This window comes from Populus alba, chromosome 2 (assembly GCF_005239225.2).
Source record: "Populus alba chromosome 2, ASM523922v2, whole genome shotgun sequence".
NCBI classification, from domain to species: Eukaryota; Viridiplantae; Streptophyta; class Magnoliopsida; order Malpighiales; family Salicaceae; genus Populus; species Populus alba.
The window spans coordinates 3032123-3057858 of NC_133285.1; the positions used below are offsets into that span (position 1 = coordinate 3032123).

General features: G+C 35.5%; 3 protein-coding genes across 4 annotated transcripts; 2 read left to right on the plus strand and 1 right to left on the minus strand.

Moving 5' to 3' along the window:
- The first annotated feature begins 3342 nt into the window (after positions 1-3342).
- Positions 3343-7001, plus strand: LOC118049374 (CDT1-like protein a, chloroplastic). Of its 2 annotated transcripts, XM_035059364.2 has the most exons (7): positions 3344-3821; positions 3909-4028; positions 4111-4348; positions 4932-5555; positions 6250-6451; positions 6537-6627; positions 6798-7001. In XM_035059364.2, exons 1-7 carry the CDS (start codon positions 3454-3456, stop codon positions 6853-6855), a joined length of 1701 nt encoding a protein of 566 aa, XP_034915255.1. In that variant the 5' UTR covers positions 3344-3453; the 3' UTR covers positions 6856-7001. The 2 variants fall into 2 exon arrangements, with proteins under 2 accessions (XP_034915256.1, XP_034915255.1); XM_035059365.2 differs by lacking the exons at positions 6250-6451; positions 6537-6627; positions 6798-7001 and adding an exon at positions 6067-6231 and having other exon boundaries at positions 3343-3821.
- A 378-nt stretch (positions 7002-7379) lies between these two features.
- Positions 7380-9453, minus strand: LOC118049375 (WAT1-related protein At1g44800). The gene is made up of 7 exons (XM_035059366.2): positions 9227-9453; positions 9023-9085; positions 8811-8927; positions 8507-8735; positions 8159-8317; positions 7930-8081; positions 7380-7821 (listed from the first exon to the last, which is right to left on the minus strand). The coding sequence occupies exons 1-7, from the start codon at positions 9436-9438 to the stop codon at positions 7641-7643; spliced, it is 1113 nt and encodes a 370-aa protein (XP_034915257.1). The 5' UTR covers positions 9439-9453; the 3' UTR covers positions 7380-7640.
- Positions 9454-19185: 9732 nt separating this feature from the next.
- LOC118049192 (transcription factor bHLH155) lies at positions 19186-25736 on the plus strand. The gene is made up of 11 exons (XM_035059123.2): positions 19186-20383; positions 20573-20743; positions 20994-21078; positions 21212-21253; positions 21701-21760; positions 22617-22736; positions 23063-24124; positions 24237-24338; positions 24747-24878; positions 25046-25171; positions 25343-25736. Exons 1-11 carry the CDS (start codon positions 20289-20291, stop codon positions 25421-25423), a joined length of 2076 nt encoding a protein of 691 aa, XP_034915014.1. The 5' UTR covers positions 19186-20288; the 3' UTR covers positions 25424-25736.

Here is a 25736-nt window from a genome sequence, read left to right on the forward strand (position 1 = left end):
GATGATCTTTATAAAAAATAAAATATTTAAGGGATATTTGAGAACCATACTTGTCGGCTCAAGAAGACAAGAACCGACTCCGAAAAGAAACGTGGGTGTTGAGTTATTAGGTTGATTTATAGGGGTAATTAGGTCAACGCAATAATTTTAACCCGAATATGTCTGTTCATGTCGCGTCCAAACCACACATCACAACTAATCTTGTAACAATCAAATCAAAATCACTGGAATTTTAATTGAATTATCTGATTTTTATAAAGAAAATATATTTTTTTATTCAATTTAAAACTCAAACTCCAAGAGGTTTTGAATTGCAAATTTCTATATTTAAAATTGAAACCGGGTGATAATGTTTTTTAAAATAAAAACAAAATAAATTTAACTCTATGTTGTCTGTTAGGTTTAAAAAAATAGGAAGGGAAACATATTTATTTAATCCTCGTATCAATAATTTAAAACTGAATTCTATTGCATTAAAAAAAGCGATAGCATTGTAAATGAGATTAGAAAGTTATAGCATTGTAAACCCATTAACTTTTTATTTAAAAGCACACGTCATAAAAATAATATTTTTATTTTTTCTAGTAAAAATAATTTTCAAATCGATATGCTAAGAATTTGGCATCACCGGATGCCGGCACGTTTACCACTTCGCAAGATGTTCAGGGAAGTCACGCATTCAAAGTTTGAATTCAATACGTTAACAATAATAATTATAACAGACGTGTTAATCCCATTGTTTATTTATTTGTTTGGTATTGTATTGTAGTGTATTTTAAAAAATATTTTTTACATTTATATTTATATTTTTTGCATTAATATATTAAAATTATTAAAAATAACTAAAAAATAATTGATATGTTTTTTAGGTAATTATTTCATAATTACTCTGGTTTTTTTTATTATTTTTCATGTATGACCGATAAGTGGGACCTTTAACAATCTTTATTCATACTTTAGAATGAAGATATTTTTCATTCTACAAAGCATGTTTGATAAATATAACATATTTATTATTAGAGTTTTTTCTTAAGTGAAGATCTTAGGACACTACTCAAGTGACACCTAGCATAAGTCGGCTCTAGATATATCTCTATCTTGTGAAAAAAATATATATATAAATATGAATATTTATCCGGATGTTATATAAATATGAAGATTAATATAACTAGGTGTGATTTACTTTATAAAAAAATATTTTTTCTATTATGCTAGGAGAGAGAATAATTAAGTGGTAAGAAAATAAAATTAAAAGTAAAGGATCATTATAAAAAAAAAAGTGAAAAAAATCTAGAAAAATATTGAACAAAATATATAATGTGTGAGTTTTTCACCTAGCATTGCACATAATTTACCCTGGATTGCTACAGTAAAGATACTAATTACCCTGGAGTGAAAAAAATTGTGGTCTTGGTTGCAGGATAATTTTATCATTTCCAATTACTCATTGGTTATTGAAAAAATATTTGGGAATATTTGAATATATTTTTAATTTTTTACATGGTAAAATTATAGCTGTAACCCTAAAATCAACAAATTTAAAAGATGTTGACCAAGGTTTTTTTCATCTTCTCACATACATAAAAACAACAAAAGTACTTTTTTTTGCTCCAAAGGTTTTGAGAAAAAAGAGTTGCGAACAAAGGGTATTTTTTTTGTCATCTCACACAGGTTTATTTATAATTTTCAGGGTTATAAAAGGTGTTTTAGTATTTTTATGTTGAATTTTTAATTTTAAAAAGTTGTTGATATACACTTAGTTTGTGCCAGTGCATGAATGACATCTGCATCTTTTGGGCGGCGTGTGCATCGTCACCATGTGGTCAAACTTGGCCTTTAGTTATGTCCTTGAAAGCACCATCGTGTTCTCTTTCTCATTATGCAACATGTAATCGTGAGTGATTGGCAATTTGTCACCGACGATCATTTTTTTTTTCCTTCTTTTTTTCTCCCTCGGCCAAAGAAAGTGCACGTTTGTTTTTTTTTCTTTTATTTTTCAATTTCAGTCATTATGTTTTTTATTACTTATTTTAATCACTAGCCATACTTGAAAAGTGTTTTATGTTTTCAATTTAGTTATTAAATTACAATTTATCATATATTCCAAGTTTAATTGGTCTTTAATTTCATCATCCAAACAAAGGTTCTGATGTTTTATTTTTTTTCAACTTAGTCATTATTTTTTTTTTTTTTCTTTTATTGATGTTTTTTTTTTAAACCTGACCATCAAATTTAATTTTTTCATACCCATTAATTTTCTTTTATTTTGATTTTTCACATTCATTCTTTTAATTATATTTTGTATAATTTTTTTTCTAGTTTCATCTTTTGGCCTTTTATTTATTCTTGATCAAGATTTATGGTTTTTTTTTTTTCATGCTTCCGATCTAATAACACGGGTCATGAGTATTAAGAGTTTAATACAGTTAGGGATCCTTTATTTCCTCGTTTTATTTTATGATTTTATCATTCCATATTATTTTTTAAGAAAAAATTAGTTTTGCAGTTATCTTTAATTTATTTTCTATAAACTTATCCATGATCTCATGACTTAAACCACGAGTTTTGCAGGTTTTTTTTTTAATATATTTTTTTTAAAATATTTTTTTTTGTATTTTTTTTTGAATAATTTTTGTTTTATTTTATATAGATAATATTTATTTCGTAAAAAAATAGTTATTTAAAAATAATTTTTATATTATGCCTAACCTTGTATAATATTTTTTTTCCTTTTATTTTATTCACTGAATTTCATATATGTTTCTGTTTCTATGATCTCTTATTGTTTTTAATAATAAACTCAATTTACATAAACATGTAAATGTTCTAGTGAGATCAAATATATCCATCTATGTTAACTTCTTAATTTTTTTAGTTAATCTTTTAGTTATTGATAATTAATTTTTATCTATATAGATGGTTATTAATTTATTTAATTAGATATAAGAATAAGTTTTTTAATTTTTATTTTAATTTTTTTATATAAAAAAACATATCAAAATATTTCATATATTCAATTTTTTTTTTTAAATTGACCACTCATTAAATAGCTAGATTAGGGAGACAGCACGATACAATGCAAGACGGCGAGAGGACTGGACCCTCGACAACGTTGATCCATCGTGCCAATCGAAGGAGAGAGCAAGATTACACGTGTAACTTACATGTTTGATGATGACTGTCCTAATGAAGGGTGCCTTTTCGTCTTTCACCGTCCCCAGTCCAAGGGACTCGTCGTTCCCACTACCACACCAAACGGCATGTAGCTAGACAAGAAAGAAAAATCGCGGGAGGCAACGGACCAGCTTGGCGCGAATATGACGTGGCAAAGCTCCACCTCAGCAACTCCCGCCAAAAAAACCCCTAATTACCAAGAACCAGCCCTCCTCCGCCTCTTCCAAACCAGCAAATCTCCTTTTGATCTCAAAATCAACAAGAAGAAGCACATAAGCAATGAACTCCTCCTCCCTACACTCTCCAATCCCTTCTTCGAAATCCAAAAGACCCAAACCAGATTCTGAATCAACTGCTGCAACCCCAAAATCTAAACCTTCTTCAAACCCAACCATCGCCACTCAAACCCCAACTCAGCCATCCCAACTCCCTCCCCGCCTGCGCAGCCGCCGCGTCGCTCTCTCCCTAAAAGAAGTCCGTCAGATCGCCTCTCAAGACCTTGGAACCAACCAAACCAAGTCCGCCCGAAGACAGATCGCGTCTTGGCCTGAAGATTCCACCACCACGACCAGCAGCAGCAGCAGCAGCAAACTACACAAGCCCAGGAAGAATCAGACTCGGAATGGGCTCACTAAAATCCCCGATAAGTAAGTACCCGGGGTCAATTTTTTTATGAATTTCTTTTACAAAATCTCAGTGATTTATGCTAATTTATATGTCTTGATTTTGAAAAGGTATCAAATGCTGGGTGAGTTTTTTGATAACTTGGATAGCTCGATCCGGTTGCTGCGCATGAAGGGCACAATGTCTACTTTCTCTAATATTTCTCCCAAAATCGAGTCTTTAACTGACAGGTACTGCTGATCATTGTACTGTTTTGAATTTTTCATCTGATTTTAAAATTATATTGTTTTAATTTTAGTTGTGTTTTTGTAGGAGGTTTACGCATAAGCATTTGGCTCAATTGAAATATATTATGCCGGAGGCAATTGAGATAAAGCGGGTGCTTCGGTTTAACGAGCAAACCAGTTGTATGAAGCCGGAACTTCATGTTATTGTCAATGCTGATGCAATTGAATTTGATGATGGAAAGTTGAAATCTGAAAGTAAGAACATATTTTTACGCAAGGTTTTTCGCTCGAGGCTTGCAGATTTTTACAGAGACCATCCTCAGGTACTGTGTTTCTGTTTATGTTGTTAGTGCTCAAAATGCATGCTATCAATTATGTATACATTAGTTTGCATTTAAGATTAATGTATTTATGTTTATGTTGTTATAAAGTATGATTTTGCAGTTTGGGAAGCGGCATTTGATTAGGTTCTGTTATTCCTATATGCTCAACCATTACAATATAGTGTGATTAAATGTACTAAGGAAACCACAGATTAGAATTTTAGTGATAACCTTTATTATTTGACACTAGCTGAGAGTTGCTTTGAGTTTGATGAAAATGAATTTGTAGTTTACTTTTTTGCTTCTTTACAAAACACTTATTTGATTCAATGTGCTTCTGTTTCTAAATTCTTCTTAAAGGGTGTTTGGGAGTGTGGTAGTGGTTACCTTTTAAATTGCTTTTCTTCTGAAAATGTATCAAAATAATTTTTTTAAAAATTATTGTGAAAATCAGCATATCAAAATGATAAAAAAACAAAAAAAAATTACAAGAAAAAAAAACTCAAATTTTTAGGAAACTTGCTTTCAACCGCATTTCCAAACAAGGTCTAAATGTGTTAATAATGCGTTGCAATGGCTTCAGGGTGATGACATTCCAGAGGAAATGCTCCCGGAGCCTTTCAATCGCCTGTCATTGCTGAAGGAAACCACAGCAGTTGAAGAAGAGCAACCGATAGTGGCATCTCTTTTACCCCAAAGTTTCCAGAGGCGCTTCTCCCAGAAAGGTACAGAAGTTGAAGCAGAAAACGCCCTCCAAAAAACAGTTTCCTCAGCTTTCGAGCCATGCCCCAACAAAATCTCCTTAAATGAGGAAATTAGTTGTTCTGCTCTATCCCCAGCCAAAGTGTCTTTGAAACCAACCTGTGACCAAAATTTTTCATCTGCAACTCCAAGCAAAGAGAAAGATTCCATGAATGAAGTAGATGATTCTCCCATAAAGATGGCCAGTGTCCAGTCAACTCCTGCAAAACTTGCTTCAACTCCAGCTACATTGATATCTACCACACCTGCTTTGCATCCACATAAAAGATGTATGAGCTCATGTGATGATGATTCTTTCAGCTCACCAGACAAGCTTGTCAGGCGTCCACCCAGCAGGTCACTGATATTTGAAACTCCGGTGAAGCATGCTAAAGATGAACAAAAAGAGGATGTATCAGATGATGATAATATCTTGAAAATTCTTCCTGGGAGTCTTCTGCAATCGGTAGGCTCATCCTTAATTCTCAATTGCTTTTACTTTTGTTGGTCTGTGAATGTTACAAGTCATTGATGCATCTTAACTGTTTTCTTTGATTGATTGTATAAATTAGTTCTGCTATTCAAATTGATCTCTTCTGTTTCTGTTTTCTTGGACTCAATACTTGTGCTTTCAATTCATTTATAAAATCTTATGCTTATTTATGTGGCATTTTATCACCTCTTGCACCACCAGGGTGGCATACACCTGTCACAACATAGTAGTGTCTTGCATGAGCAATATGCTTTTATAAGATTTCTCAAGCTTCAAAAATTGAACATGGAAAACTTCATCAGACAAAATATGATGTATTAAAAATTGTCCCCTTTCAATCATCATGTTATCTTAACACAAAGGGCGGCTGAAGATGTCACATCAGGTGGCTTAGTCTTGGTAATTTTTTGCTTTTGTCATGCCATTGTCAGCTCAGTTCTATAATGACCTTTTTGGCATCTAATTGTACTATCCATATGACCAGGAAATCCAATACTGGGAGAATAGATGCATACAATATGTTGGAACAAAATAAAACAGGCAGGTAGCATAACAACTAACAAACAGTAACTTCATTTATCCAAAAACAAAGCCATGATAGGAGATCTGTGTTTCAATTGAGATATATAATGCTGTGATTGGTTTGTAATCATTTTTCCTTCTGCAGATACGAGAGAAAGAGCGGAAGGCTAAAGAAGAGCGAGATCCTGCAATCTCACAAGCAAAGAGGCGGAGACAAATGATTGCCTGTCTTCCTAAGCTCTTCAACAAGATTCATTTCTTGTTTCAGTCAATAAAACAATCAGTTCTCACAAAAGAAGAGCTTATACACAAGATAATTGCAAGCCACTCTGATATTGCTGACAGAAGTAAGCAAGTGGTTTCCTGTCAAAAACAATAACATATATTTCAGAACTCTATGTTAAGCTAAATCATTCTGACTTTTGTTTGCAGGAGAAGTTGAAGAGCAGCTAAACTTGTTGCTTGAACTCGTTCCTGAATGGATTTCTGAGAAGTTGGCATCTAGTGGGGACTTGCTCTTTCGGTAAGCCTCATGAACAGCTTATGCTTTCTCTGTTTTGAGAAATTTCCAATGGCAGTTGAAATTACATTGAAATTCAATTTTTGGTTTTTAAAGAAAACGAGCATGATAAAACATTGTTAAAACTGAAGCTTTTCAAGCTGCTAATGTCGCAATCTAATCTTATGTTGCAGCATCAACAAACCGTATAGTCCAGAAACAGTACGTGCACAACTTGAAGAAGCCAACTGAGAAAGAGAATGCTAATTCTTTTGAAATTATAGTTGGGAACTTATCGAGTGCGCTGTGTAAATTCTACCTCCTTTGTTGGCTATTCCTGGATGTCTTAATTTATGATACGCTAGCCAATTTTTGTAAAGAAGTGTAGGTATTTTAGATGTCCGTGAATGATTAATTTCCTGACCAAATAGCAAGATAATGAAAAGCCCCTTTTTTTGCAACTGCAATGTTCTCTCTACTAGCTGCAAGTGTAATACACCCTTTGCAGTTCATCTATTTAACAAAGTACTACGGAGACGACTTCAGTGACAATTGTAGAACTCCATTGCAGTAAGGAACTGCAGAAGCTAACCGATTAAGAACAGATGGAGAATTTGGCATCTACCAAGGATTTGCTTTTCTAGCTGTTTGGGGATATCAAAGCTCACTTGGAAATATTGAAAAACTTGTTAGCTAATTGCTGCAGAAAATGATTACAATGAATAACCTGTATGTTCAGGATAGTATGCATGTTAAAATTGCTTCAGAATCCAGACTGTAATAACAGGTGGTGAGTCCATATATGGAGAAAATTAGGTCAAAACAGTTTCTAGTTTAACCAAACGTTTATTATGCTCGCTCCATAAAGTTAAAAGCAGGGTAAGACTCCTTAACTTATTTTTTGCCCCCTTGCTTCCTTTACAAAAGCAATACGAAACTAATTCTTCACAAGCGCTTAATATATGAGCTTTGATTTGGTTGCTATACCATTCATTTCCTATATCATGATCTGAGAAATGCCGGTCCCACTTCTTGATTTATTTCTCAAGTCCTGTTTCATTGTCTCTTCCTGCTGAACTTTCCACTGCTACGTGGCTTACCTTGTCCTCATCATTAGTGGAAAGAGATTGTTTTTGGGACTTGTTTCGATCTCCATCCCTTTCTTTTCCCCACAGCAGCATGTAAAGTCCGATAATAACAACAGCTCCTCCCAATATGCTGATTAAGTCAAAGATAGATTAGGAACAACATCCACCCCTTGCCTTTTGTTGTTCTTTTTTCGGTTATATTACTGACTAATAACTGCGAAATGAAATTTCATTTTACCTGCCAGCGTGCAACTCTTCACCGAAAAGAAAGTAAGCCAGGATGGCGACCATTACAGTTGCAAGGGGACTAAACATGGTCACAAAGACTGGCCCTTTTTGTTCTGTGCACCATAGTTGAATGGAGACTGTCAAGCCACAACTAATGACTCCCTGCAATTGATTATCGATAATATGATTTCTGACAAACCAGTTTAATTTTCTGTGGTGCTGTTCATGGATGTACTTACAGCATATATAATGGACCAGAATACGATGCTGGATCCGATGGACCATGCTGCTGGTTTATGTTGCATGAACACAGTGAAGACAGCTGATTGTGCTGCCGCGAAGCCGTTTATCAATGCAGACAGTGATAATTGTGCAGGATACCTTTTCAACGTGTATGCCTACAAGGTACACAATCTCTGATCGCATTAAAGAAAACCTATAAAGCAGGTGAAAATTCTGCATCCATTTACATGCACATGCATTGATAGATTCTAGCATCTCTGAAGGCAAAGATACTTTAGCGTAGAGAATCAACCTCATGTTAAAAGGTAAGTCCAAAGGAAATATCAGGTTGGGGAATTCTATACCTGCATGATGAACCAGAGAGACCATGTTATGCAACTCACAACGAGCAGAATAGTCCCCTTCACCCAGTTCTGTTGAGAAGCATTACTTTTGATATGGATTGGAGCACTCTGCAAGCTTTGCACCTCAGGTCCTTTGTATAAAGTGATGGTCAAGACCCCAGCCAGTGATAATAAGGTTCCGACAATTTTAGCTATTCCACGAGGGTTCCTTAAATTGACAATCTCCAACCTACATGAAATAGATGCAGTCTTTAGTCTCAAAATTAAAACAAAGAAGATTTCTGTTCTTCAGGTGAAGTCCCACCTGAGCATAATTGCAATTATGAAAGTCATGGAGGGAACGGTATTGGTCATTGATGTAATGAAGGTAGGAGAAGTGTATCTCAAGCTTGCAAAGTAAATGTTAACAGTTAAGCTGGCCCTGGCTTTCATCAAAAGAGAAAACTAGTGAGTTTTCTATTCTCAGAAAACAATTTTTTTTACTCTATGTTGAAGCACAAGGATTGTCCTACACACCCTAGAAGAGAAAGCACAAATATCTCCAGAAACAACACAAGTGTTAGCTTTGGCCTCACTTTTCTGCAAGCAAAAAAGAAAATAATATCAGGCAAAATGCGTTTGGTAGCATAATTTCATACAATAAATCAGTTGGTATCCACTGTATAGCTAATAGCTTTGCAATACATTTTTTTGGTGAATGTTTACATGTGTATAATTTACCTCTCAAGAAAATATGCAAGCGGAAACATCACCAAGCCGCCTACAATATATCGATAAGTAACAAAGACATGAGGGCTCATCCCATGACTGAAGGCAGCTTCTGCAAGAAAGTAGAGAAACGAATAGCCAATTTGGACCAAAATCATGAGAAGATGTGGGATAAATCTCGAGTAAGCATATAAAATTGCCATAGCTCGAGTATAGAACCACATATTTTGCCTTGTTTCCTCGTTTGTATTTGAAGCACAAAATGCATCTATACTCGTGTCTGTGAATGGAATAATACCGCTTTTGCTTGCACATTTTTTAAGAATTATTTACTTTATGAAATTCCAACTCTGAAAACTGACAACTATGAAGTGGGATTGAAAAAATAAGATAATATCCTTGTTCTGCGTTTTAGACACGAATTAATTACTCTACAGGTGCTCGTTACAGCAATAACAAGTGGGTGCTCCTGAAATTTCTAAGTCGGAAGCTACATGTGCTTAATGAAAGCAGCTTCTCATTTCTGATGTGGACAAACATGAACCTCCTATGTACCAGAGCCAGCTATCTTTGGTTACTTTCAGAATAGTTCGAATTAATCTTTTTAGATCAGATTCTAAGCTCAGAATTGAACAGATTAAGCTAACGTGCATTCAATTCCTAATTTTTTTCATAAGACACACGTGGATGCTCTTGAAAGGTAACAATCTAATTAAAGATGTGCTTTGCACTTTTGAGATAGACATAGAATATGCTTGAGCCTGAAGTAAACTCGTATAGCATATCAGCAAGTTGGAGGTATGTTTAGCACATATCAGCAAGTAGAGACACCTCCAAATATTCCTTTATTTCTTGTTTTTTGGATATTTACTTTTTGATTAGTTCTTCTGAACTTTCCTTGCTGTAATGAAGGCTTGTTAGAGAAAAGGCTTGATAAATGCATGGTATCATTTTGTTTTTCTTGTGGGATTAAAACTAAATCCATGCTTGAAATCCAAGTCCTGGTATGTGTATAGCTGCGGTCAATTTGCTTTGCTCTTGAAACACTATCAGAAAAATAATAGAAATGGCCTGTCAAGTAAACAGATACCAACATATCATAGAATAAAGAAGAGCAAACAACTAGGAGTCTCAAGTTAGCTTTAAAGAAGAGCCGACAACTAGGAGTCTCAAGTTAGCTTTAAAGAAGAGCCGACAACTAGGAGTCTAAAATTAGCTTTTCTGATTTAATTTTGTTGGCCTATGAACATCTTTTGTCAATTGAAAATGGTCTGAATATGTTTGCATCGACAACTTCTTGTAGCAGTCGCCTCCTTCATTTTGTCAACTTCTCTCTGGCCTACTAAAGACCTAAGTTACCATCCCCGCCCTTCTTCCTTTTAACTCTTAGCGTGAAGGAGTATGGCTAATAGACAATGGTAATAATTAGTTATAGCCCTTTTGTGCTGAAATGTGTACTCAATTGTATCAGATTGCAGGAGATGAGTGCTTGTAGTAAAAAATAAAAGGCTGTCTAGGGCGCGATTCATTTGGCGAGCCGGTGTGTTAGTACAAGGGTGATATGGACATCCTTACAATGCTACCCACCTATCACTCTCACCTGTTAATTGCTTAAAATTAGTATTACAATGAGGCTTTACAACTTCAAGGAAGAATCCAATTAATGCTCGGAGATTTTCTCCCCTATAAATCTACAAGAACCAGATACCAAAGATACCACTGCAAAGAGCAGACGGATAGTAAAAGTGAGATTAGTGAGAGCAGGGATGAGGCAGAGAGAAGCATTAAACTTTAGAACACCTCAACACCCTTCTTTGGGTTCCATTAACTGGGGTGGTGCTTCTCCTTTGTTAGCAAGGAACATACCGAAGGAGTCACTTGAGCAAAAGTACTTAAGGATCAACAGCATTCGCACTCGTGACGAGATCTTTCCGGCTAATGACGACTTCAACTACTTGCCTCAGACTTACACTCCTAAGTATGAAGTCCCCCGAACACCAAGTCGCAGACATAAGGGAATTCTGTTGAAGTTTTTGTTTCCTGAGGAGGAGAATATTATTACCTTGGGTTCAAATTCAAAGAGAAAGAGATGGTTTCCTAGATGGGATCCTAAAAATAGATGGCCTCAAGGTTGGTGTTAAGTTAATCTTATGATTTGTGATGCTGGCAGTGACTGCATGATGGTAAACAACATGCTGATCATTTCATTATAGAGGAAGATTCAGTCTTAAAGGTACAGAGATAATTGGTCCAGTCAGTTAGTGATGAAAGACGGGGGCACATCTCAAGAACAGTTACAAAATTTCAGATACACTCAACTGGAAGCTTTTAGCCTCTTCTCTTCTGGTGTTGAAATCTGTATGGACGACTTCTTGTTTCACAATGTTTGCGTCAATACTAAATTCATATCTTGCTTTGTAGTTCATGTTGTGGATGCCATGTGAAATGTGGTAAAGCAATATATTTTGCTCAGTGACAGCCAAAGGGTTTTGCTAGCTCGCTCGTAAGCAAACTAAGAACTTCTCATCAAAATACAAAAATCCAACTTAATTCTCTCATATGTTTGTAAATTATTTTAGATTTTTCTCCCTAAGTCTTAACAATTCACTCATGGCTAACATTCTCCACATCTCGCATCAGATTATACACCTGCAAATTTCTTTTCAAGTCTAGAAATAATGGAGACAAGGGGGAAAGACACCATGCTACTGAATGGTGGCAAATGAATGGTAATTGAAAGAGGAAACTCGTAGGCCATGCACAAAGCAATGTGATGCCCAAAGTACAAGTAATTAAAACTACGACAAGGTATCCTCCATGCCAGCCTTTCCACAGCTAATCAAGCTATGTATGATAGTTATAAGCTCATAGATAATACCGTCGTGAACAAAGAGAGGATCTCATCCGGCTATTTATGGCCTACTGAGTTAGTCAGGTTCTGCTCTGCTATATTCCCGTTGTCTTTTAGCTTAAAAATAAACGTAAGGGTTTAACAAAAATGCATATAGGTTTGCAAAAATGACAGCTTTGCTGCAATTTTGCATTACCAGGCAGTAAATCACAAGTCGGAAGATGTTCCATGACTGTTCTTATCTTTCCAATCCTAAACTTAACTCTTGAAAGCGACTTGGCCGAGAATTACAGAACAAATTAATGTACAAACACTATTAGCCACTATGTGAACAGTACTGTTGAGATAGGCTCAAAATTTAAATATTCAGCAGCCTATAATTTGACCCTAATAATTTCTCATTGAATGAATATTTCAATGCAGGTTAGCTTATGAGATATTTTTTAAAAAAATAAATTATTTTTAATATTAGTATATCAAAACAATTTAAAAATATAAAAAAATATTTCAAATTTTTATCTAACCCGTGTTTTCAAATGCTTCTTTAAATCTCAATGTACCCACTAATCTTGATTAATGCATTTGGCATTGTTATTTATGTTGTGCTTAATACTAGAAGATTTGGACAAACTTTAATGGGGAATCCTAAATACATGCCAAGATTAGTAGCCTCTTCACAGGACATTAGTTGTGCCTATAATGTATGTTCGATTGGATGGTTTTCTGTGCATTACAGTTTAAGATCCTAATGCCGTAAGCCTATGTGGCATCAAATTGTATGTATATTATATATATAGAGTAGCACCGACTGGAGATCAGTACAGCAATAATTGTCAACAGCTGATTACGTTTTGTTTAGGAAGTGGTTGGCTTTGAGGTTTGCATTTTGTTTTTTTGACCTTCCTATTTCATCAGGCTGGACTAGTTTTAGGTAATGGAGAAGCTCATTTCAGGTTGGTGAGACGGCATTAAATCTGTTCCCGAGTCTAAGATTTTGCCACCGGAATCATACCAGGCACCGGTGTGGTTCCTCGATATGACACCATCCCGTTAATCGATCTTGGAGGAGATCTTATCTCTAATTGTGATCGAGTTAAAGTCATTCATCAAATCGTGAAGGCTAGTCAAGAACATGGATTCTTTCAGGTTTTGATCTTTCCTCCTTTCCTTTTCTCTTTGCTTCACCTGAATTACATGTTTAGAACTTTACATGCACCAAGATTACAAGAACAGTTTCTTAATTTGAGTCCATGATAAAACAGAAAATCCTATTAGTACATATAGTTTTTCTGACAAATGATATACTTTCGAACTAAAAGAATGAAAATACGATTGATTAATCACGGGATCTCGGAGAAGATAATGCATGATTTCTCAGAGGTGGTGAATGAGTTCTTTCAACTGCCTGCCAACGAAAAAGAAAGGTTCTGCTCTAATGACCCGAAACAAAGTTGCAGACTATCCACAAGCATCGACTATTTTCAGGAAAAGATACACTACTGGAGAGACAACTAGCGACACCAATGCCATCATCTTGAGGAACACTTTCAGTGTTGGGCTGAAAAACCTTCTCAATACCGGAAAACATATAATTCTGTTCTTCCTAGGCCTTCGTTGTAAGCAAGAGTTTAAGACGATTGCAATTGTCTTTCAAATCATCCTCCTCTTTCATCTTTTTGACCCCCCAATCACGCAGAGAAGTGGCTGGGAAGTATTCGGTCGAGGTTAGGAAACTGAGCTTGTTGCTATTGGATCTAATCTGCGAAGGGTTAAGACTTGAAAGTGGATATTTTAATGGGAATGGCCTAAGCCAAGTCCAATTGATGAGCATTAATCACTATCCACCATCCTCAGATCCGAGTTTAACCTTGGGATTGCCTAAACATAGTGATGTTAACCTCTTTACCATTTTGCTCCAAGCTGGAGAAGTGCCACGGCTTCAAGTCCTCGAGGACCGAAAATGGCTTGCTGTTGATCCTCTTCCTACTGCATTTGTCATCCCCATTGGCTATGTGTTTCAGGTAAGTACATCCCCATTTCTGCTCTTTGCCAAAGCTTATTGCTTTTAGCTTCCATCAGATAAGTATGTGGTATCCAGCCAAAAACACCATGTATCACTAATCCGTTTACAAATTAATTGATTTGTACACGAACCCTTAATTCAAATCCAAATTCAAGAATTTTCCGTTTTGTATGCAGGTTATAAGTAATGGGAAGCTGAAGAGTGTCGATCATGGGGTGGTCACGAATTCAAAGGTTGCACGAACAACGGTTGGCACCTGCATCTTTCCTTCTTCTGATAGCCGTATCGAACCCGCAAAAGCTCTGGTTGACAAGTGCCATCCTCCACTCTATAAAAGCTTCATATTCAAAGATTTTAGTGACACATATATCTCTGAGATCATCAATGGAATAACAACTGAGCGTTATAAAATCCATCTTTCTGAATAATTCACCTGGACAGGTTGATCCCAACTTTCTGAAGCAATATAAGCTTAAATTGCAAGACTCCTGTTGCTCTTGCTATACTTTCACTTTCAAAATTGAATGACAATGATGTTTATCAATTGGATGAAATTTAATGAACTTCCTTTTGCTTACATGAATTGTCTTGTTAATTTGTACGTATTTGTCTAATTCATATATAAAAAAAGGAATTACATGATTTTTTTTTTACTAGAAACAACAGGTTGCAAAGGGCTTAAATGCATTAATTTGCCCAGATCGAAGTTTGACCTTGGGGTTACCTAACCATAGTGATGTGATCCTCTCGACCATTTTGCTCCAAGGAGAGATTCTTCCTAATGCATTTTTTTTTATTGTTAAAGTAGAAATAAAAATTATATCATTCAAATTCACACATAAAAAAAAAAGAAGGATTCAGAACCTTTAAGTGAAAAATGACCTATCTTTTTCATTAAAAGAAAGAATCAATAGAATTCAAACTATAACATTGTTTGATATTGTGATTTAATTATATTTTTGAAATATTTTGATTTGTTTAGTTTTAAAATAATTTTTTCTTGTGTTTTTTTTATTGTTTTAATATGCTAATGTTAAAAATAAATTTTTTAAAATAAAAATATATTATTTTAATATATTTCCAAAAAAAAAAATACTTTAAAAAATAATATCCATCACACTATACTAAAAAAAAAAAAATCATATGACCTCCCTTGATATTGGCCAAATGTTAGAACCTGGAATGTTCTTCAGCTTGACAAGCTATCTCCTTACACAAGCGCACATGTTTTGATCTGACATATACGGGGGAAAGTAAAATCGATGACATTATTTTTTCTATACTTGGTGAGTACTAATGTACTATATGCTCCAAAAATGATGTTGGAAGTGGAAGGCACTTAAGTCTTCGACTAGACATTGTTCGATGATAGTATTTTCCTACAAATACCATGGACATGCTTCTTTTTTGTAGGAAAAGGGCCAAGAAGATAGAATAAACAAGAGTGAAACTTGCTGGATCATAGTGGCTAGCTACTAGCCAACTTTATGTAGTCTATTTTAATGACTAAGACCACTAAGCCCACCTTATCTTCCAAGTGTCCAGATTGGATCAAGCAGCTAATCTCACCAGATTCCTACTTTGAGGCTACAAAACATTCTGTCATGTTCCTTATTTCCTTGGTGGGTGGAGAGCACTTGTATCACGCAGACTTGTTCCTCGAAGCAACTCCTAACTTTTGACTTTTTTCCTTGACAACTCCATCACTCGAGATCACATGCTGATTCGGTCAATAACTTAATTAGCATTGCATTGATTTCATGATCTTAACCTTCACTCAAAGATTAACCTTTTTAATGACAGGAACCCACAAGGGCTTGGACTGGTACTAACCCATTAACTAATTACAATGATCGCATGAAACAAAAGCTAACGACATGCTACTTAACTTTTGGCTTGTACCTTTGGTTTTCTTTCTGTACTTCATATATATATATATATATATAAAAGAAGTTAATGGCATTTTACCGCATATTAGAGCCATTAAAATGAGTGTTAATTATGCACCGATCAATGTGCGATTATGGCCTGAACAAATCCAGAGATAGAAATATTCTAGTTTCGGCCGAGAAATCGTTTGCATTTTAATTCATCCTTCTTTAATCCTTTGCATTTGCTTGAGAAACTCAATTCAATCAGACTAACCATGAAACTGCATGTGTTTTATAGTCATGGAAGACAAAGACAATGGTTGTTTAAGGGGCATATTATTTTGATACCTCCATGTCAAAAATAAATATATTTTGAAGTAAAATACGACATCAACAACAATACCTTGCACGATTGAGGATGCTTTCCTAGCTAGAATTCCTTTTCATGCCAATGATCATTAGATTCCCTTCATTCGATTTTCAGGGGCCACCATTAGGTCATTAGTGAGCTGGGGTTAAAGAAGAAGGGGTGGCAAAATATAGAATCACCATAGTCGAGGCCAAGTTGACTACTGGTGAAAGTTAGCAGCTTTTCTTCTTTACAAATCTTATTTCCTAACAAGGGTGTGCATAGTTTATTCAGGTAGTGGCCACGAGCGTCACACATGCACTGTATGTAGGGAGAATGTACTTGAAAATGGGACTTCCATTTTCACGCCCATCTATATTGACTGAGGGATGCACAGTGAGAAAGAGATATCATCAACCCACTGCTCATGAGTGTGGAGACTAACAAGCCATCGATCCTCCTGGATTACATGTTAGTGAAAAGCTAAGCTACAGAATCTACTCGGGATGATTTGGTTCCCAATCTTCATCCAAAAGAGTGTAAAGAAAAGAAAAGTATGAGGTGATGGGAGAGATAAAAGGTGACCTTCAAGTTCAAATGCAAAAAAATCTGGTAACACCATTGCTTTTCTTCATCAATTACTTGGCTTCATTATGTGTGGTTTTTACACTTTGGTAGCTAGCTTTTCAAGCCGCGGTTTTAAATTTTAAATGATGCAAAAATATAATATATATTAATTAACCATATATTATAAAATTTACTTTAAAGACCATACAATGGGATTTACTCGACATGAAATCGAATAATTTATTGAAATAGCTAGGGACACAAATCATTCTTTTTTGGTATTTATGATGATTCTACTCATTTCTCTTACTATTCTATATACATGGAAAATGACATCAGCTTTGTTCATGCAGAATTTTAGAAGTTAGTTGTTTGTAAATCTAATATCTTTTTAAAATTACTGATATATCATGATCCAGTAAGTTGAAGTTTTGAACCAGGTAGAAAAACTCAGGGAAGAGACAAGTGAAGAAGAGGGAGTCTTCTTCGATGGAATGGAATCTTGAACCAAGTTGTTCACTGAACATTATTATTATTACTATTAATGTTCAAGAAATAAAATGAAGAATCCAAATCTTTAATCTATTCCATCCAAAAATGAATTCAAGAAATTAGTCAAACAAGATACGAATTCGATCCATGCAGTAGGGTTTTTCTAAAGCCAATCTGCGATGGTATAGTTTTTGCAAATTCAAATTTGAATGTATAAGATCTTTTTTATGTTATGTTTATTTTTGTGTTTTAAAAAATATATTAATTTTTTTTAATTTTAAATTAATATATTTTTGGTGTTTTTAAAATTATTTTGATATACTAATATAAAAAATAATTTTAAAAAATAAAAAAATAATTTTAATATATTTCTAATAAAAAATATTTTTAAAACTAATTGTAATTATATTTCCAAAAAGAATGTTAAATAGCCATGAACTTTCTTTTAAGAGAAAGATAGACAATGAATGAAAAAATCAATTATATTCGAGCCATTAAAAGTAATGCAATATTTTTATCTAGGTTCGAAAATATTTTTTTAATTCTTATATATCCTGTTTCTCTCTAATTCTCTTGTTTATTTTTCTTGTGGAGTAAATATTAATAATTACTCAAGAAATATTTCAAAATCTCTCCATGTCCATCACTTCAATTATAAGTGTAGCTTTGATAATAGGGAGGAAATAAAGTATAACTAGTGACAACTAACCACAAAAGATGAGAGATACACCATCGAGTAAAAAAATGATTATGCCTATAAAACTTGCTAGTGAGCGAGGGCGAACACTCTTCATTTACTCCCGACAAATTGAATCTTTAAAGATCAAAGCAAAAAACAACGGAAGGAGGTTGTTTTGGAGTATTGATCATGAGATGATTTCTTCATTTTTTCTTCTCTTTTTTATTGGTTTTTGTATAGTTTTCCTTTGTGATCAACAAATGTATGGCCCCCAGCCCCAATCCCTCATAACTACAGGGACGTGAAAAAAGAAATAAATAGAAGAGAATGATTAGAAATCAATGGCCGTAATAATCACTCGTAGATCCCACTGTTAGAACACAAAATAATGCGATTTGGACAATGATGTCGAGCTGGTATGGTGCAGGAAACGTTACTTCATAAATGTGTCATGAGATCATAATGCATAATTAAAATCAAAATGGAGACGTCTAGACAAAATTCCCATATGCCACTTCAATCATCACTCTCAAATGCCACTCAATGAGCACTAATAGGGTTGCAGTGAAATAAAAAAGAAAATAACACCTCTCAATGAGCACTAATAGGGTTGCAGTGAAATAAAAAAGAAAATAACACCTCTCAATGAGCACTAATAGGGTTGCAGTGATATATATATCAAAATGATCTAAAATCACTAAGAATTTTGATAAATATTATTTTGACCGCAAATATGAAACCTTCATGAAAAAAGATGCTGCTTCTGATTTTTTGAAAACATGAATTGTATAAAAGAACATGAATGGGGATAATTTGCAATGGAAGGAGGGTGGTTTGGGTGTGATAACTTTTGTAGCAATAAAATGGTGGTTGAAAAGGGTAAATCCCCATGGGTAAGTTCATTGGGTTTAAAAAAGGTTCATTGAGAAATGTAGGGGAAGGAAAGAAAGACAAGACCCCTCTTCACAAAAAAGAGATTGTAGTAGAAAGACAAGAAGCATTTTCTTCACTTGGGCATCATTTTGTTGGCCATAACATAACACTACCTAGAAAGTGCACTCATAACACATTACACTCTCTCATTTTCTCCCTCCTTTTATCATCCATCCATCCATAAATAATATCCCTCAAAAACCCTAGTCCCCCCCAACTGTGTGAAGAAAATGGAGGGAGAAAGAGAGAGGTTTAAAGTGCGCGCCATGATGCGCAGGCTAAGAGATGACGCACTCACGCATAGCGCCAAGGTTTGAAACGACACCCGTACCTCACCGTTTTTGCCTTCGTTTTCATGTCAGAAAAGCTAAAGTGAACAGAGTGCGCCAAATAGCGGCTGCTGTTACTTGCTTTATTATATTTATATATTATAAAATAGTCTTGAACTCCAAAAAAGAGACTCGGAATTAAAAGCCATTGGATTTGAAGCCCTCTCTCTACTTTATCTCTCTAGAATTTGTTGAGTAGGAAACAGTGATTTAGTAAAGGAAGGGGGTAAGGAGAAAAAAAGCTTCTTTTCACTCTTTATATCTTTGCAATGAAAAAGCATGGATTTTCTTGACTTCAACCCTCACTTCTCTTAGCCAAAAAGACTCCAACTTTACTCCTTTCTCAATAATCCAGAGCAAACCCTTGATTTCCCTGTTTCTTTTCTCTTCAGTTAAGGATTTATTGGAATCAACTTCTGTGTGAAATTTGCAAGATAATCTTCTGATTAATTGTATGATTTTTCAAAATCACGGTCATTATTTGAGTGTGATCCATGTCGTCCGATATTAGCTAGACCTGTATTGCAAAGTTCACATCTTCATCAGGCTTGATTTTTGAGAGAGATTGAATTCAATTTTACTAAGATTCATGGCTAAATACAGTGAATGTTGCTCTTTTGAAATCTTTTTTTTTTATCTTGAAAGTTTGGTTGTTTGAATTTGTGAGTTTTTTAGGTTTTATTTTTTGCTGTTAAATTAGGTGTTGGTGAGTGAAAAGAGGGTGGTGTATGAGTGAGGGAATGGGTAGAGATCGCCTGCTTTTGGCTACTGTAGGACCACCGATAAAAGCAAGAGCTGGGTTAAGGAGAAAACAGGCAGGAAGAGGATCTTATAGAGGAAGCTAGCTTAGACGAAAGTAGGGTTTTTGTTTTGAGGGCGGGGTTTTTGTTTCACTGACAAAGTTGGGTTCTTGGTAGTGGAATTTGCACTGAGGAGCCTTTTGACTTAGGAATTTTGAGAGGGGAAGGGGAAGGACTGGGATGGGTGCTGACTTGCATAATACTTTGAGGAGCCTCTGCTTCAATACTGACTGGAACTATGCTGTTTTCTGGAAGCTTAAACATCGTGCTCGCATGTAAGTTACTTCAGATTTTACTTCAATATTGTTTCATCTTTAGTTACTTGTAGCAATTCTGATTATATGAAGTTAGTTTAAGTTTATAATTTAGTTATGTTTAACTTTTGGGTATGGTTGGTTATGAGTTCGAGGATATATATTGTTACTTCAAATTTATTCTTGTTTTTTGTTTTAAATATTTAATAGGGTGCTAACTTGGGAAGATGGCTACTATGAAAATTGTGAGCAACATGATGCCTTTGAGAGCAAATGCTTCAGTCAGACACAAGAAAAATTGCATGGTGGGCATTATACTCGTGACCCGCTTGGATTGGCTGTGGCAAAGATGTCGTATCATGTATACTCTCTAGGGGAAGGGTATGAGTTATTCACTGATGGATTTTGCTCCTTAAATTGTCAATAGCGTTAGGAAAGTGTTTTATTTGAGCATGCTTCACATCATTTCCTCCTCGTTTGAATTCTTCATGCTTTTCTTTCTTAGCCCCCCCCCCCTGCAAGTATCCAATTAAAAAGCAGAATTTAATTTAAGATTTTTTTGGATTGTCACTTTTGAAAGATCCCTGTGCTTATCAGCATGTTTGAGTTGGATTCATGCTTGGTTTTACAGGATAGTTGGGCAGGTGGCAGTCAGTGGAAAGCATCAGTGGATCTTTGCTGATAAATATGCTGCAAGTTCCTTCTCATCACATGAGGTAAGGATATCCTTGAAATGCAATTGTAGAATTACATCCTTGAAATGCAATTATAGAATTATACTTTTTCGTTGGAAAATATGAACAATGTATGTTCACTGTGAGGTTTTCTCTTTCACTGTGAGGTTTTCAGTTCTCCGATGGCTGGCAAAGTCAGTTTTCTGCTGGGATCAAGGTATGCCTGCTTTATTTTTTGTTTTCTCTGTAGATCAGTGATATTGTCATTGGTCATGGTCACAATGACATAGGATGAGACTGAATGAATTCATTGCTGCATTTAATGTTTCCATGTTGACTTGAAAACAAAACAACCACTAAAACTAATTTCACTTTTTGTGTGAATGATATATATTCCAATGCTTGTTTTTCCCTGTTCACTCATGAGTCAATGGTTGTCTGTTTCTGTGTGTTGAGATTGATACAAGTGGGACACAACTCATAACTTCTTTTAAGATTTTCTGATATCCAATCTAATGCATGCTTTTCTTGTCCCATAAGGGCCGAAACAAAAATTATTTGGGTTTTCAGTGTTTGCTTGGTGCTTTATGTTTTGATATCCTTTCTTTCTACCAACTAAAATAAGCTGTTACATTGATGAAATAGTTTTTGTTTTTCTCTGCAGACCATTGTTGTTGTTGCTGTCGTGCCATATGGAGTTGTACAGCTTGGCTCTTCGAATAAAGTAAGAAAATTTCTGACTAATTAATCACTGTCATTTACATGCATGTTTATTGATTACTTGAACCAAATTGATGTTGCAGTGTTTTCTACGATATTCATTGAAATATACAATGCATTTCTGCTTTCATTGAGATCCTCTCTTTTAGACACTTACTAGGCTGTTTTAGGCAGTCACAATCAGAGTCGTAGGCTGGAATATGTTATTGGTATGCAGAGACTAAGTGGTGGCATTCAATTTCTGTTTAAGGTTTTCTCAAGTTGAAAAAGAATCAATGGAGGGTCTCGTTATGTCTTGAATCCCTAGAATGACCAGCTAATATTTGTCAAAGTTGTAGCTGGAGTTGCTATTGAGATCATCAAATTTGGTTTTTGTACCCGGCCTCTCTCGCATGCCCCTGATATTTGATTTGGAGCATGACTGGCTTTAAGTTTTAAACCTTGCTTTCTTGCAAGGGAGAACACATACACCCCCCAAAAATTAATGCACCCATGAGCCAGAGCTGCTTGCATCCCAGTTTAACACTCCCCTAAGACTTGAGGCTGCTCACCAGAAAGGCTAGTTAGTCAAGTGTTGCTGGCTCTGTTACCGTTTGTAACATCATAAGCTCTTCCTCCAAAATTGCTAGCTTGCACTCTTAATTGATTTTGGACTTGAGATGTGTTACATTTCCACTTTATCTGAAGAGAATATCTCACTATTTTTGAGTTGTTTAAGTAATTTTAATCATCACATGGTTGGTGTAAGGTGGGTCAAATGCCGGCTAAAGTGTTAAATTCTGCTCTGAATTTATAAGGTTGGTCATATACTTGTCATTGCCATTTAATTTTTCTTTTATATTCACATTTGGGTTGAGCAGGTTATTGAGGATGTTAATTTGGTGACACGTATCAAAGATGTCTTTTTCACCCTTCAAGATTCCTCAGTCAGGCATGTTAGTGGTCCATTACAACATAGTATGAAGAATGCATTATGTCCGGTAACTCTCTCCCTCTCTCTATGTGCATGTGCATGTGCATGTGCGTGTGCGTGTGCAGACATGCATGTGGATAAGTGCATGCATGCTCACATCTATAAAGAATTATTGTCTCAACAGGTTGAGATGTTAGAGGTTTTGGTAATACTAAAATGCTTCCTTTCTCAGCCAGATCTACCTATTTAGGTTCAAAGGTTTTCCTGATGGTTTATGCAATCATATGTGAAGATGCGAAGGAAGAACCAAATGATTTGTTGCCTTTATTCTCATATTGACAAAACCATAGTTGTAGTTCTTCTTACATTTCTTTCCTTCCTGATATTCATCAGAAAACAGCAGCTGGATTGAGAAATAATCAAGTGCTTGAAATATTGACACCAACAAATGATGAAAGCATCCAATTACTTCATCTGAGATCAAATGCCTCCTATTTGGATCACCAGAGTCAACTAGGGATGAATATAATTAGTGATCAGATGTACGGAGGGGAGACCAATGCCTGGAAAGATCCGGGCCGGAGATCAGAACACAATGTGACTATGCATTCAAATGGTTTTATGAAGGACAAAGTTAATCCATCTGATCTTATACTTCCAAATGACAAGCTTGGAGCTGACCTTTCAGGCATCCCTGCAGACCTCTTTGACACTACCATCTGTGAAGGAGAAAAGTCTGATGGCACCAATCTCTACCCAAAATTGGTGTTGGATGCACCTGAATCTTCAAACATAACATTCAAAAAGGATTTGGAGAAGAAGCTGGACCATCAAGCAGAATCAACTCATTTCAATGCATCAGACACTTTTTTTAAGTTCTCTGCTGGTTGTGAGTTGCTTGAAGCTCTAGGACCATCTTTCATCAACAGATGTATGCCCTTTGATTATCAAGCAGGAAAGAGTGAAGCTGTAAATGGTTTTGAGATGCCAGAGGGGATGAGTAGCAGCCAGATGACATTTGACTTTGGCACAGAGAACCTCTTAGAAGCAGTAGTAGGCAATGCTTGCCATAGTGGCAGTGATGTTAAAAGTGAGAAGTCAAGTTGTAAGTCAGTGCAGTCTCTATTAACGGTTGAGAAAATGCCAGAGCCTTCTATCCAGACTAAGCATATCTTCAATTCAGCAGGCTATTCAATTAACCCGTCCTCTGTTGTTGAAGAGGATGCACAGAATTTCTCTAACTCAACAGAAGTGTTTGGTGGAATGTCTTCTAAAGGGTTTTTGTCAACTTGTACAAGCATCTGTACTGAGCAGTTGGATAAGTATGCAGAACCAACTAAGAACAGCAAAAAAAGGGCTAAACCTGGTGAAAAATTCAGGCCTCGGCCAAGGGACAGGCAACTGATCCAAGATCGCATCAAGGAGCTGAGAGAGCTTGTCCCCAGTGGATCGAAGGTAACTGTTCCATGGTTGAGCTGATTTTTTGACTGTTTACCAGTCACATTTCCTAGTCAGGGAAATCTTTTGTATGATATGTTCTGAAGGTTTTTTTTTTTATAAATTGCAGTGCAGTATAGATTCATTGCTGGAGCGCACAATCAAGCATATGCTCTTTCTAGAAAGCATTACAAATCATGCTGACAAGCTCAATAAATGTGCTGAACCGAAGGTAGGTCAGACATGTTCCCTGCAAGGGCCCTGTTTCTGTATGTGCTCCGTGGCCGGGGCAACCTCCTTCATATGTTTACTCATGGAAATTTTAAATTCTCAATCCTCCATGTTATTGGTAGTGATTTCTGGAGTTTGTTCTCTGTAAGAAATTCACACCAATATATGCAAATTTTTAATTTCTGTTATCTATCTATTAGTTGATTGTATCATTATTGCTCAACATTGACTGACATGCTTCAGTTTGCAATCTTTTGTTGCCAGATGATTTTATCATCTTGATGTTTAATAAGCAGCAACTTGAACTGAAATTGACTTGAACTGTACAATTTCATCGGGAGAGCATATCATTATATTCTGTTATATTATTTTTCTGCTGCTTACACGTATATGAATGGCTGAATTACAGATGCATCAGAAAGGAACAGATGCCTCCAAATATGAACAGGGTTCAAGCTGGGCAGTGGAGGTGGGCGGCCATCTAAAGGTCTCATCAATAATAGTAGAAAATCTAAACAAAAACGGACAGATGCTTGTAGAGGTAAATATATGTTGGATCTGTAAATTATGAGATCGGTCTGTTGTTGTTTCTTTAGAAACATAAAATCAGAAAATCATCGCATCCCTTTGTCTTAGGTTTGCAGCCACTTATTTTTCATTGCTTTTGTTTCTTCTCAATACGCAAAAGTATCCTTTTGATCTATGCAGATGTTATGCGAGGAGTGCAATGATTTTCTTGAGATAGCAGAAGCTATCAGAAGTTTAGGCCTGACAATATTGAAAGGAATCACAGAAGTGCATGGTGAGAAGACATGGATATGTTTCGTGGTAGAGGTATGTCTGAATTATCTGTTACAATAGGAGCAAGTCTCAATGATTTCCTTAAGAGTATTTCCGAATTACAAATCAATGGGTTCAATAGATCCACGGCCTTCTCTATCCAGCAAACTGCAGTGTTTTGTTTTTTTAACTTCTTTAATCAGTTTTGCATTTTGAATTATTCAGGGGCAGAACAACAGAAGTATGCATAGAATGGATATCTTATGGTCACTCGTGCAAATATTGCAGCCCAAGACTACAAACTAACCAAGAAGAAAGGCTGGTCAACTCTTGCTGCTTGTCATACTGTTCCTGTGTAAAATAGTGAGTGATTTGTGATCTTTGATCTTTGATTGACCATTATTTTTTTATTGTGTGTTTCAATTCCTGTTAGTATCCCCACTTTCAAAAAATCTAAAGTGGGGAGGAGGAAAAAGAAGCTAATATTTCTGGAAGAGGCTTCTATTTTCTCGGCTGAGAATTTGTGGATTGATTTCTTATTTCCAAGCCAGACAGACCTATCATTTGTTTGCAAATTCCTTCGTGTAATAATATAGCGAGCTATTGGCATTGTTTGGTT

Excerpts from the sequence above, each read along its gene's own strand:
- LOC118049374 (XM_035059364.2), top strand. The coding sequence starts at position 3,454 with ATGAACTCCTCCTCCCTACACTCTCCAATCCCTTCTTCGAAATCCAAA. Across the intron at positions 3,822-3,908 it reads CTCACTAAAATCCCCGATAA|GTATCAAATGCTGGGTGAGT; the intron begins GTAAGTACCCGG and ends GATTTTGAAAAG. Across the intron at positions 6,452-6,536 it reads CTCTGATATTGCTGACAGAA|GAGAAGTTGAAGAGCAGCTA; the intron begins GTAAGCAAGTGG and ends TTTTGTTTGCAG.
- LOC118049375 (XM_035059366.2), bottom strand. The coding sequence starts at position 9,438 with ATGTGGTTCTATACTCGAGCTATGGCAATTTTATATGCTTACTCGAGA. Across the intron at positions 8,928-9,022 it reads TTTGTGCTTTCTCTTCTAGG|GGCCAGCTTAACTGTTAACA; the intron begins GTGTGTAGGACA and ends GATGAAAGCCAG. Across the intron at positions 8,318-8,506 it reads CTCTCTGGTTCATCATGCAG|GCATACACGTTGAAAAGGTA; the intron begins GTATAGAATTCC and ends TGTACCTTGTAG.
- LOC118049192 (XM_035059123.2), top strand. The coding sequence starts at position 20,289 with ATGGGTGCTGACTTGCATAATACTTTGAGGAGCCTCTGCTTCAATACT. Across the intron at positions 24,125-24,236 it reads TTGTCCCCAGTGGATCGAAG|TGCAGTATAGATTCATTGCT; the intron begins GTAACTGTTCCA and ends TATAAATTGCAG. Across the intron at positions 24,879-25,045 it reads ACGGACAGATGCTTGTAGAG|ATGTTATGCGAGGAGTGCAA; the intron begins GTAAATATATGT and ends TGATCTATGCAG.